Source organism: Mus caroli, chromosome 17 (genome assembly GCF_900094665.2).
Source record: "Mus caroli chromosome 17, CAROLI_EIJ_v1.1, whole genome shotgun sequence".
Taxonomy (NCBI): Eukaryota; Metazoa; Chordata; class Mammalia; order Rodentia; family Muridae; genus Mus; species Mus caroli.
Window position 1 is genome coordinate 71,397,564 of NC_034586.1, and position 12,924 is coordinate 71,410,487.

The following is a 12,924-nucleotide window of genomic DNA, read 5'->3' on the forward strand; positions in this document are numbered from 1 at the left end:
CACACACACACACACACACACACACACACACACACTTCTCTGTGAAATACAGTTTTGAGTCTTCCAATTAACAGATCAGGCTGAGAGGACCTACTTAGGCACAACTGTAAGTCAGGACCAGTTCCTGATCTCTGGTGGCGTATGAGGGACTTGAGGCATTTATTTGTCCACAGGTCCACAATGTTACGTGTGTTGCCTCCTCCTAGCGCAGGACACTGGCTTTCACAGAGGCAGGAAGGTGGTCATTCTTGGGATGCCACATCTTCCCCTGATTCATCTGAACACAGGTGCTGGTTCTGTGCTGGGATGCGAATGAAGGTACAAAGTCCTGGACGTGGGGTCTGGAACCTGAGCTTTGAACTTCACTTCTGCTCCCTCCTACTTTCATGTCGTGGACCTCAGTCAATGACTATCTTTATGTCTGTGTTCCTATTTGTAAAAGATACTTAAGACACCACTTACCTGCCAGTTGTTGGGGAGATAAATGATAGCAGGCGTGTTAAAACTTTCAAGCAGCAGGAGAATGAGACAAAAGAGAAAGCAGCACAAAAATATTGGAAAGAATTCTCTTGGCACTGTGTGAGAGTTGCCTGAAATTATCTCTTTTAATTTTTGTAAGCCTTTTTATTTTTTCAAAATATGTTTAATTTCATTTGTAGAGCTTGCTTTGATCTTTGCTCTCATAATACCTAAGGGTCGCTTGGTCTTCAAGGGATGTATAAATACAACTCTAAAGATATATCCTCGAAAGGAACTGAGAATACCAGGAACCATTCTCTAGTGCCTGGCCCATCTGGTTCTGAAATAAATTCTATTTTAAGGGTAAAGAAGGCAGTGCATGCGTCTCAGAATTGCCAGAACTGAAAGCCTATTGGTAATCCCCGAATTTTATAGAAGAAACTGAAGGCTAGAGAACTTACTTACACGAGTTAGTTTCCCAAGGTCACACAAGTCACTGGCAGCAGGACCATGAAGCCTAGCCAGCTCTTCTCACTCTCAGTCTAGTGTTCTTCTTATTATAAAGAATTTCATGTACCATAGCAGCCTGTGTTCTAAGATCAAAGGAACCTGGGAAATACTCACCTAAGCGGGGATTCCTTCAGCTGTTGTTGGCTGGCACACTGACCCACTGCCTCTTCCTGGCACTGTTTCCACCTGGGTTCTAAGAGAGCTCAGTAAACCATGTCCTGAAAGGACTCTTGCTTGATTCTGTCTTTCTCCAGCAGCTCTTCAGTGATGTTAATAATGTACTGTATCTCTATATTAGGGTGTTCTATCTTTATATGTAGTGGGAAAGGGTCTCTCACTCAATAGTCCAGGGTGGCCTTGAACTTGAGACCCTTCTTCCTTCCTTCTGAATGCTGGGATTACAAACATGGACCACCAGGAAAGGCTGTCTCTTCTTCTCTCCCCTACCCCTGTTTATTGAAAATAGATTTTTTTCTTCACATAATATAGCCTGATTACAGTTTCTCCTCCTCCTACTCCTCCAAGTTCCTCCCACCTAGCCTCCTATCCACATCCATCCCCTTTCTGTCTCTCACTAGAAAACGGGCATCTATGGGATAATAATATAAAATATAATACAGTATAAAAGATAAAAGCTAACACATTGGAATAGGACAAAACAAACAGAAGGAAAGGACTTTAAGAAAAGCACAAGAAACTGTTGCGTTTTATAAAAAAGAAAAGGAAAGGAAGGAAGGAAGGATATGTCTGGTAGAGGTGTGTTATGGTGAGGGAGACAGGGACTGGGTGCCTCTGTAGGCCCATGATGAGGCATTCCTCCTCCACCTGACCCCCCACCCCCAAGGTACCAGCCTATCCAGGTAACTGTTGGCCAGAGCCTAGAGAAAATGCTAACACTCTATACCTAGCCTCTGTGATTGTATGGGTTGTAGCTTGGCTATCATTGACTTCATTGACCTAACAGTTCATTTCCATACATAATTGTATACATACCATATTTGTTTTTCTGGGCCTGGGTTACCTAACTGAGGCTTTTTTTTTTTTTTCTTTTTGTAGTTCATTTAATTTACCTGTGAGTTTCTCATATATATGATTGACCCTTACTCTCCTTCTGGTCTTACTCTAGTGGCTTTGTTCACACAGGAACAACCCAGAAACTGGGAATGGAATGTCACTAAAGTTTTGCAGATTGAGACTTGCATGTATCGATTTCCTGAATCATCGTTGATGTGTTTATAAAAAAAAGAAGCCGGGTGTGGTGACGCACGCCTTTAATCCCAGCACTCAGGAGGCAGAAGCAGGCAGATTTCTGAATTCGAGGACAGCCTGGTCTACAAAATGAGTTCCAGGACAGCCAGGGCTACATAGAGAAACCCTGTCTCGAAAAACTAATAAATTGATAGATAGATAGATAGATAGATAGATAGATAGATAGATAGATAGATAGATAGATAGATAGATAAAAGGAGGATATGTTCTATGGGGGTGTGGTGAGGTATGGGGGAAGGGGGATGTCTTAGTGGGCCCATGCTGAGGCATCCCTTCCCCCTGAGGGACCAGCCACATGAAGACAGTATAGAACAGAGTTTATTCAGGGGATGGGGAGGGGAGTTAGGAGGGTAGTAGAGGCAGAGAATGGCAGAGAGAAGTAGAGGAGAAGAATAGAGGCTGGCCATGAGCATGTGGAGAGGGGGGAAGAGGAGGGAGGGGATGGGGCAAGCAGCCCCTTTTATAGTGAGTCAGGCCTACCTGGCTATTGCCAGGTAACTGTGGGGAGAAGCATATCTGGCTGTTGCCAGGTAACTGTGGGGTGGAGTTTAGATAGACCGCTAACAGTCACCTTCACCACCTCTTACATGACAGAAGCCAGCTAGATGATTTAAAATTTCACAGACTCTTGAGAAGGTATAACTAACCCGATGGCCCACTTCCCTTTTCTGCCCCCATTTAGTCTTCAGTGGTCCTGAGCTAACCTATCAGTGGTGTGAAGACATCTTTTCTGCCCAGAGGCAAACTGTGACGCCACCAGAAGGCATTTGCATCTTAAAGTGTTCTGTAAAGGATCTGTAAAGGATCAAAATAATCTCTGGGGTCCCCTGTTGGGATTTCTTTGTTTGCATGAGAGGAAGGGGGCAGCCACCCAGGCATCCTTCCTTAGTCACTCTGCTTTGGTAGCTACTTCATTTTTTAAATCTGGGCCAGACACTTCTACTCAGGGGACTTGTTGACCATAATGCATTGTGAATAGTGTTCCCTCTCCTGAAGCCATTGGCCTAGACCTTTTCAGTATCACTATATTAAGTAAACGGCAAGCACCTAGACTAACCCATTACCAAGGTAGAGTTTTTCCAGTCTAAGCCCACTAAACTAAGCTAAGCCTAATACTGAACGTGCTGGCATCCCTGCTGCCCTGGGCTAGGGCTATGGAGAAGGTAGAAGGAAGATCCGGGCAAGGACACTTTTCTCACAGTGTTAAACACCAGTCTACCAGGAGGGCAAAGTCCCAACTTTTACTGGAGTTTTTAGTGTCAGAACCTGGGACCCAGATGCCTCTAGGCTTAGCCACCTGACTTCAAGATGCCAATTAGACAAATAAACAATTCAATGTGGCCATCTTGGGAAGAGGGACTGCTGTGTTTTATTAAAAAGAGAAAAAGAAGCCAGGGATTTGTTGGGTGGAGGCTCAGTATGGTGTGGGGGGAGGGGGTGCCTCTGTGAGCCCAAGATGAGGCATTGCTTCCCCCTGAGGTACCAGCCACACGAAGGTATCATATAGAATTATAGAATAGAGTTTATTTAGGGCATGGATGGGAGTTGAGGGGCAGAAGAGGGGGAGGGGAGGGGGGAGAGAGAGAGAGAAAGAGAGAGAGAGAGAAGAAGAAGAAGGAGGAGGAGGAGGAGGAGGAGGAGGAGGAGGAGAGGCCGGCCATGAGCAGGTGGAGAGAGAGGGGGAGGGGAATGAGGAGAGAGGGGACCGAGGGGTTAAGAGGGTAGGAGGAAGAGGAGCAAGAAAAGAGAGGGGGGGCAAGCAGCCCCTTTTATGGTGTGTCAGGCACACCTGGCTGTTGCCAGGTAACGGTGGGGCAGAGCCTAGAAAGAATGCCAATAGCGACAAGTAAAGAGGTGCGGCAGGACTCCATCTAGTCTTCTGAGTTCTGACACTCCAGGTTTGTGCTTAACTAGAGCAGGTATGATCTACGACCAGGAAGTCTTTGTTGAAGTGTGGTTTGGCCCGATTTTGACCCATCCTTGTCTCAGCTCCAGTCTCTTTTGCAAGGTGGCCCGAGAAGCTGCCAGGATTGTGGGAACTCTCTCTGAGGGAGAGAAGCCCCTCCTCTTGCTGGTCTGGGACTTCAGCCTCTTTGTCTCCAGGCATGAGCTTGCTGGAAGCTCCAGTTCCCTGGGGACCATTGCTTCATTCAATAGCTTGAGGGATAAAGGGAAGGGAACACGGGACTCTTTAGAATGTCTTCATTTCTGCCAAGATGTTACACCACAACCAAGGCTGTGGCCAAAACAGCTTGCAAAAACACTCCTCATCCAACCTGAGGCATTTGTCATGTCAAAGAACAAAATTATAGTTTCAGTTAAAGATCCTAGATATCACTGTTTTAGATTCTAAAACCAGGCAACACGTAATTTTACAAAACAGGATATGTTTTCCAATGAACCTGGTGGCAGAGGTTGATTTTATAGACAGAGAGAAGCCTAAGCAATAGCAGATTGGTCCCTCCCTGTGCATGAAGGTGGGAAGAGAACAATATAAAAATAGCCAGGTGTAGTGGTACATGCTTATAATAACGTCAACACTTGGGAGGGTGAGGCAGGAGGATCGGAAGTTGAAGACCATCTTGGGCTACATCATGCAGTCCTGTCTAAACAGAAAAGGAGAACTGATTGCATGAGTCCCTTCACCTTTCCTTCTTATGAATTAAGGTGTAGATAGAAAATTGAAACTGGCCATTTGGGAAGAATTTAGTTGTTTCTCCTGGTTCCTGGAAAGGTCTGATAAAAAGCTTAATTTCAGCACCGTGGAATGGAGCGTTAGTATGAGTGATTGTTTTCTGATGTTTAATCCTGTGTGTTGAGGTCTTGTGCAGCAACTAAATCCATTACAATGCTCCCTGGAACCTTTGGTTAGCAGTGGCTTCCTACTTACTAACTTCGTGGAAGCAACCATATCCGTGTTTGGCAGCGCCAGAGCCTTTTTGACAGCCCCCACAGCCCTGCCGCAGACACAGTGCAAACACGTGTGCCCCTTCTTTACCTGGCAAAATCCAAATTAGTAATTTGCTTATATTGTTTCCTTCCCTGCAGAAGGTGGCAAAAGCAGTCAGTATCATTAATGAGAAAGACAGGAAGACCTACTGGTCAATTCCTATATATTTGGCTTGAAAGTACATCACCAAAGGGGAACCAACGTACCAACTTACCAACTTTAATTTCCCATCCCATCTACTCTTTGGCTCCAAGAAAGAAAAGGGAAGTTAACATCACAGCTGGGGGTTGGGGGGGATGGGAGAGGCTCCTCTCTGACAGGAAGGGTGTCTAGAGCAGCTCCATCCTGTTTGTGAGCCACCAGTCGTTGGCCTTCCCAGGACTTTTTTCCTCTGTTGACTTGTTTTCCTTCTAGATGTCTCTTCCCATCCACTGACATTGCCTCATCTTCTGTTTCAGCTCTGGGGCATAATCAAACAAGGCTACAAGTGCAAAGGTAAATAAATACCTGGGATGCGATGGATATTTTGGGTAGGAATCAAATCGGTCTAATTAAACCATAAATAGTCTTGGCCTCACTGAGAACTTTGGTCTCTTGGGACAATGGAAGCTAAAGAGTTAATCTGTGCCCCCAACAATGGCTTCCTAGATTCAATCCTGAAATTCAGAAGGGGGCTGGCAAGGCCTGGCAGCTGTTTCCACTCTGGAAGCTGAGTCAGACACACGGTTCACACTCATTTGTGCTAATTTGGGTTCTTTTTAGACTGTGGAGCCAACTGTCACAAGCAGTGCAAAGACCTCTTGGTTCTGGCCTGCAGGAGACTTGCCAGGGCACCCTCCTTGAGCAGCAACCCCGGGTCACTGCCTGGAAGCCCAGCCTTACCTCCAGGTAAGGCTCTCTGTGTTCTTCACAACCCCTCCCACCCCACCCCACAGTGTTTTTTTTAAAAGCACCTCTCCATACCTGTCCTTGATTTGTTTTCTGCATCTACTTAGGGTCTGAATCATACAAACACAAGGGCACTCCCTTCTGTAGATTGCTCTGGATGCTAAACCCTTCATTCTGGTGCTTTTTGATCCGGTTCTCTGGAACCTTGCATATCAGATTCCTGGTGTCTGTACTAACAGTGATGGTTTGCTCCTGGACAGACCAACGTCAAATAATAATCACTCTTTTTTTTCCCTTCTAGTGCAGGATGAGGTATTTGAGTTTCCTGGGGTCACAGCTGGACACCGAGACCTGGACAGCAGAGCCATTACCCTGGTAACAGGATCTTCCCGGAAGATCTCCGTGAGGCTGCAGAGAGCCACCACTAGTCAAGCCACCCAGACAGAACCTGTGTGGTCAGAGGCTGTCTGGGGAGACTCAGGGTCTCATACCTTCCCCAAAATGAAATCCAAGTTCCATGACAAAGCAGCAAAGGACAAGGGCTTTGCCAAGTGGGAAAACGAGAAGCCCACCGTACAAGCTGGTGTGGATGTTGTAGATCGAGGCACTGCATTTGAACCTGACCAGGATGATGGGCAAGATGAAGCCAAACAGGGTGGTGAGGTCAGTGCTGTGAATCCATGACTACTCTCAGGAAGAGGCTGAGAGTGCTGATATGGGCATGTAGCTCTGGAAAATAGCCTCATGACTTTAAAAGCACTGTGATCAGAAATCAAGATGTATTCCTTTTAAAGTTACTACTGGCTAGTTATATGAACCAGGAAAGATGATTTCTTCCCCCCGCCCCACACACCTGTTTCACCCTGCATAAAACCCAAATAGAATTCTGAAATGTAACAAGGTCATGTCTGTATTGCAGTGATACACAAGGGACCTGTGACTGTTGCCTATATTTACATAGCAGTGCAGTGCAGGGTTACCTCATTGTCCAAGACAGAGCCGGGGCTCAAACCCAGGGAGGACTTGTAGAGGGGAGAATTAGATTCTCACCTGTGCTAAAAACAGACTCTTGACAGTATCAAAGAAAAAAGAGGGGCAGCAATCCAAGATGTGAAGGCTGCAAGGGTCTATAAAGTGGGCCCTGTCCCCCAGGAATCATACTCTGTTCACCCACAGTAAACTGGCGTGCACACGCAATGTCAGAATATGCCGAAACTATAAATCCATTCAACATGGCGAAGACAATTAGTCAACAGTCCATGCTGTATTAAGAAAATAGATTTGGGAACATCAAATAATTCCTAAAATAAAGCAATTATTGAAAATTTAAATTCACATGATATGAATATACAGTGTACATACCTATATGCAATTTTCATGCAAAATTTCTTAGTGCCCTTATATGTTATAGCATGAATTTCTGAGCTGGGAACATTTTAACATGGAACATTTGAGAGAGGGACTAATATTTTGTGCAGCACTCTACAGGAACATCTCATTTACTGTACAGGAACTCTGCATGAGAGTAAGATTTTCATGTGCTGAGTGGACAATCGTTTTTATTACTTGTTTGTATGTATGAATATAAATATGTGTGCCAGTCTGCATGCATGTGCTGAGGACAAAAATGGGTGTTGGATGGCCTCCGTTCATTCTCTCTCTCTCTCTCTCTCTCTCTCTCTCTCTCTCTCTCTCCAATTTCTTTCTTTAATTCAGGGGTCAGTCTCTCTCCAAATTTGGACTGATGTCTTTTCTCTGCTAGGCTGGAAGCTAGTTAGCTCCAGCAGTCGAATCCTCTTGCACCACCATCTCAAGGTTGCAGTTCCAGGCGTGCCCAGGCCATCTAGACTGGACAGCTAGCTTGTTACAATGGGTGCTAAAATCCATGATTGTACAGCAGGCACTTTGAAACATTGACCCATCTCTCTGGTCCCTGCTTCTGTTTTGAAGTTTATTTATTTTCGAGATGGAGTCACAGGATGTTGCTCTGGGCCAGCCTCCAACTCCTGGGCTCAAAGGATTCTCCTCTGGCTCCTAAGTATTGTGGACTACAGGCTCAGATCACAGCTGGGTGGCTCTCTATGACCTTTTAATTCTCTTCTAAATATGGAAGCTCTGAGGTGCTCATCTTTTGAGGTCTTCCCTTATATTCTTTTGGAAAACGGTATTTCAGTTACACTCTGCTTTTGTTAACTGAGACCCAACTCTGCAGCAGGCTCTGGTTTGTATTGCAGGATGGCTGAGGTCAAGCTTGGGAAACCAAAGGCAATCAAGTCGGCTATGAGGAGGAGAGAGAAGAGGCGCTCTGAAAGGCACTGTCTCGCTCAGAAGCGGTCTGGAAAAGAGATTTGGATATGCTCACAGCCTCCAGTCATCCTGGGATCCCCATGACTGGACTACGGGATAGAGAATTTACCCTGACTGAACTATTTATTTCCTGTACTCTGTCTGCCCCTGCTGAGGTGCCACGAAAACTAGTTACGTAGTCAGCAGCTTCTCACATCTCTCTAAAGCCATTTGTAGCCAGGGGGATGAAAGCTTTGGTGCACGTGCGTGGTTTTCTCTAAAATCAAAACTTAGCTCTTTTGGACAATATTATGTTTGTAAAGTGTATGCGTGTGTGTAGGGATGTCTCATAAGAAGTTGAGTTTGAGCTCCTTTGCATGTGCCTTTTAGATGGGACCAGGACTTGAAGTTTTATTGAGGGACAAAGACATTCTTTAGATCCTGGAAGGCAGTGAACCCTCTGCTGCTGATTGGCTGTAAGGAGTGTTTATAGTGTCCTACCACACAGTGGCTGTGCTTGTAATGTCATGTGTGTATATCACCTAGGTCTTAATCAATCCTGGATCACTAAGGGCAATCATATCCCCAAAGCTCCCCTAATACTCATGCTAGATATGGTAAAAACAAAGCAAAACAAAACAAAACAGCATATACCTGGCCACCTAATTGGGTTCCCCACTCTTTCTGAAGATTCCCATAATAGAATGTTAATTAAGAAAGCAAATCAAGTTCTGAGGGGTGAAATTTAGTAGAAAGACCCACCAAACTACTAGGTTAAAGATAACCAACCAGTTTGGAAAGCTGAAAGTAAGCCTAAGATTTTTATTTTAGATCATTTCTGGATGCAAAAGGTAACTTAATTTCTTCCTAATAAATTCTCATCCACAGTTAAAAATTATTCACAATTCTCATCTCTAGCTCTTCTTCTTCCCCACCCTTCCCCCCTCTCTCCATGTGGCCATGGCTGGCCTCTCTCTTCCAACCTTCTCTCTTCTTCTCTGCCTTTTTACAGTAAAGCTTTAAAACCATGAAAAAAAATATTCACAAAAGGAAAAAATCACCATAAACTTCAACTATGGATTGATATTCCATGTACACATTTAAAATATTAATAATTTAAATGTCTTTCTTTGAGTGTGTATCTTTTGAAATAGAGACGCCAGGCTGATATTCCAATACCTATAATCTCTGCATTTGGGGCATGAGATAGGAGGACCCCAAGTCTGAAGTCAACCTGGGCAACTTAGCAAGAATATGTCTAAGAAAAAAATGTAGGGGCTGGAGAGATGGCTCAGCAGTTAAGAGCACTGGCTGCTCTTTTAGAGGTCCTGAGTTCAATTCCTAGCAACCACATGATGGCTCACAACCATCTAGGGATCTGATGTTCTCTCCTAGTGTGTCTGAAGACAGCTACAGTGCACTCATATACATAAGCCTTTAAAAAGTAATAATCAAAATAAAAGAAAAATTGAGGTGATTGAGTCTGTCATTGAGGGGACCATCTCATATCAAATAACCAGTTAGGAAATATTCCACAGAGGTACCAGGTCTACATTTGAGGGCTAACATGTGTGTATCTTATGTAAAACTGACTATGGCCTTATTTGTACAAGTCACTTCCATATAGCTCAACTGCTAATTCTATGCTCGTCCTTAGAAACGGAGAGCATGAAGCCATAACTGCTAAGTGGTTCCAGTGTCTTAAGACAACCTTGGTAGAGGTGACACAATGTGCCCCGAAGGTTCTAGAACAGGGCATGATTCAGATTGGGGATACTAAACAATAAGTGATGTCTCTAATTGAAGGAGCTGTGATTAACCAGATGAGAACTCATTAAGGGTCAAGTGCCTCGAGCAGTGCTGTTGGATCTATGTATATAGACTGTTACTATTCATAAATACAGCAGATTACATGTTAACGGATTCAAAACAGAAACTGGCAAGTCAAGTGCAGACAAACTCTAAAAACCCTCTAAAAACACCCGGAAGGAAACGTTAGGGAAGGCTGGAGCTTTTGTATTTCTTTTCAAAGGAATTATCTCACCTGCCATTTGGTTTATATATTTATGCGTTTTCATATATAGAAGGAATTTTGTATCTTTGGTCTTCCTGTGATAAGGAAAAACAAAATGTACCTTCCAAGAAAAATAAACACACACAAAAAGAAATACAGTGTGTACTGTATGTACGTAGATAGCATGTGTCTGCCTGTGGATCACATGCATGTGCAAACACAGCTGTTACTAGTCTGCTGAAGAGAGATTTTAGTTCATAATGAAGATGCCTTGCAATCTTGATTATACCACTGACTAACATGGTGACTTTAATGATTTCAATTCATCAACTTTCCAGAGTTAGCAAAATAGACGAGACCACGACAAAACAAATCAGAATGAGTTTTTTCTTCCTCGTAACCTCTGTTTTGTAGTACACTGTCACCTTGATTTTCTTTAATTTCTTTTTTTAAAGAAAAGTCTTATTTTATGTGTATGGATGTTTTGCCTGTGTAAGTGCGCCACGTGCATGCAGTGCCCTGGAAGGCCAGATGAGGGCACTTGATCTCCTGGAACTGGAGTTACAGGCAGACAGTTGTTAGCTGCCATATAGCTGCTGGGAATTGAACCTGGTTCTTCTGGAAGAACCAGTCAATGCTCTTAACCCTGAGTCATTTTTCCAGCCTCACTTTTATCTTCTTGGGAGACGGGGGTCATTCTATGTGTAACTTGGGAGCCAGGGCCTCACTCTGTAGTGAAGGATGGTTGATAACTTTGATAACTTTCTAGGTAATCCAGGCTGGCTCCACTTGGAGAGTACTGCATCATACCCTGCCACCATCACCTTTAAAGGGAAGGGCGAAGCCAAAGTCTTCACAGTGAGTTAAGTAGGGCAGGGGGTATTAGCTACTTCCCTTGATTCTTCATTGATCTGCTTAAAGCAGAGCAGACACAATTGGAACCTTTTGTGGAAGGTCTGCCTCCTCAACAATGTCCCAGATTCCCACAGTAACAGGCTTTGGATGGTCTAAGAGCTGTGCTGTTAGAAAACAATGAAGGTAGACTCCTGTGGGTAGAAATATAGCTGGGCGTGGTGGCGCACGCCTTTAATCCCAGCACTTGGGAGGCAGAGACAGGCGGTTTCTGAGTTCCAGGCCAGCCTGGTCTACAAAGTGAGCTCCAGGACAGCCAGGGCTATACAGAGAAACCCTGTCTCCAAAAACCATGAAAAAAAAATCAAATAAATAAAAAGAAATATAAATGAAAATGATGCTCAAAGGAGCTTTTCTTCTGGGTACTGTCATATGAAGATGAGTTCTTTGTCTTTTTTTTTTTTCTCCTTCTAACACTGTCTATTCTTTCCAGTTAAAATTAGGTGGTCAAGACAAGCAACTGGATGGGTAAAATGTAAATTAGAGAAAAAATATATATTACACACATGTAAATAACCCAAAGCATAAGTATGTTTAAAAGACAATTTAACAGTGAGGTAGGAACACTGACAACTGGGTCGGGTTCTAGAATCCTAGGAGCCTAAGCACAGGAGAGTGCTTCAAGACTGCTTCCTTCCTGTCTGCACGAATCAGACAAAGCTGGGCAAAACTAGAGAGCACTTTGGAGACCTCAGATGAAGACAATTCCTGCATCTTGTCCTCTAGTGTCTTAGTGGCAGCCACACTGGAATGGTGTCCTCTGAGAATGTGTCAGAGTTCCTCTGGAGGAACACAGGGACAACATCACTTGGGCATTTTGAAGAGCAATTGGCCTGAACATTTCAAAAATAAAACCTAACAAAATCAGTGGGGAAAAAAGGAAGGGGGCTGCAGTTCTTGACCAAATACTATACCCAAATGCAACGTAAGGGACCATGGTTATATTCTGGTTCAAACATTATTTAAATCAGGTTTTTTATGGTAACTAGGAAAATTTAGATGTGCACTGTTAGAGCATGAAGAGTGAACCCTAATCTATTTCAGTATGATAATGACTTTACAGTTATGTGGGAGACTGCTCTTAGGAGACTTGTAGACTACTAGACTACTTAGGGAAGAAGTATCACCATCAGCAAGTTGTTACTTTCCCATACTTAAGACTACTATGTAGCTGGGTATGCCTGGCTGCAAAGTTCTTTTAGATGGTCTTTATGTTAAAGACAAACAAACATTCCTATTGGACAGTATGATAAAGCAATATGGCAAGATTTGAAAATGTTGACTCCAGGTAAAGCATTTAAAAACTTTCCTGTACATTTCTAGTTCAAAACAGTTTCAGGGAAGAGACACATTTATCTTTACTGTAAATCAGTTTTAAAGTTGCAATGAATGCAAATCAAAAAAAAAAAAAAAATGGGAGAGATCTTCAATCCTAAGCCCAGGGGAGAAGATGGCCACTGTCAGGTATTGATCAGAGGATCTTGCTGGAGGAAGTTTCTGTGGCAGACATGGATTCAGTGTGGCTGTGTCATTTAACAAACCAACAGAACAGAACAGACAATAGAAATCCCTCTCCCTTGTACTTTGGATAAAAACTCAAAATCAAAATAAAATCATGCTCTTGGCTAGGGAATAC

At 43.7% G+C, this 12,924-nt stretch overlaps 1 protein-coding gene across 7 annotated transcripts in view; it reads left to right on the forward strand.

Moving 5' to 3' along the window:
- Window positions 1-10,530, forward strand: part of Rasgrp3 (RAS guanyl releasing protein 3) — a 95,427-nt gene extending 84,897 nt beyond the window's left edge. For 6 of the 7 annotated variants that reach the window (XM_029471373.1, XM_021186414.2, XM_021186413.2 and 3 more), the window contains 4 exons: window positions 5,647-5,683; window positions 5,951-6,076; window positions 6,378-6,739; window positions 8,311-10,530. In XM_029471373.1, coding sequence (XP_029327233.1) covers window positions 5,647-5,683; window positions 5,951-6,076; window positions 6,378-6,739; window positions 8,311-8,319 — 534 coding nt within the window. In that variant the 3' untranslated portion in view covers window positions 8,320-10,530. The remainder of the gene's footprint in view (window positions 1-5,646; window positions 5,684-5,950; window positions 6,077-6,377; window positions 6,740-8,310) is intronic. The other variant, XM_029471377.1, reaches the window with a different exon arrangement.
- The last annotated feature ends 2,394 nt before the right edge of the window (window positions 10,531-12,924 follow it).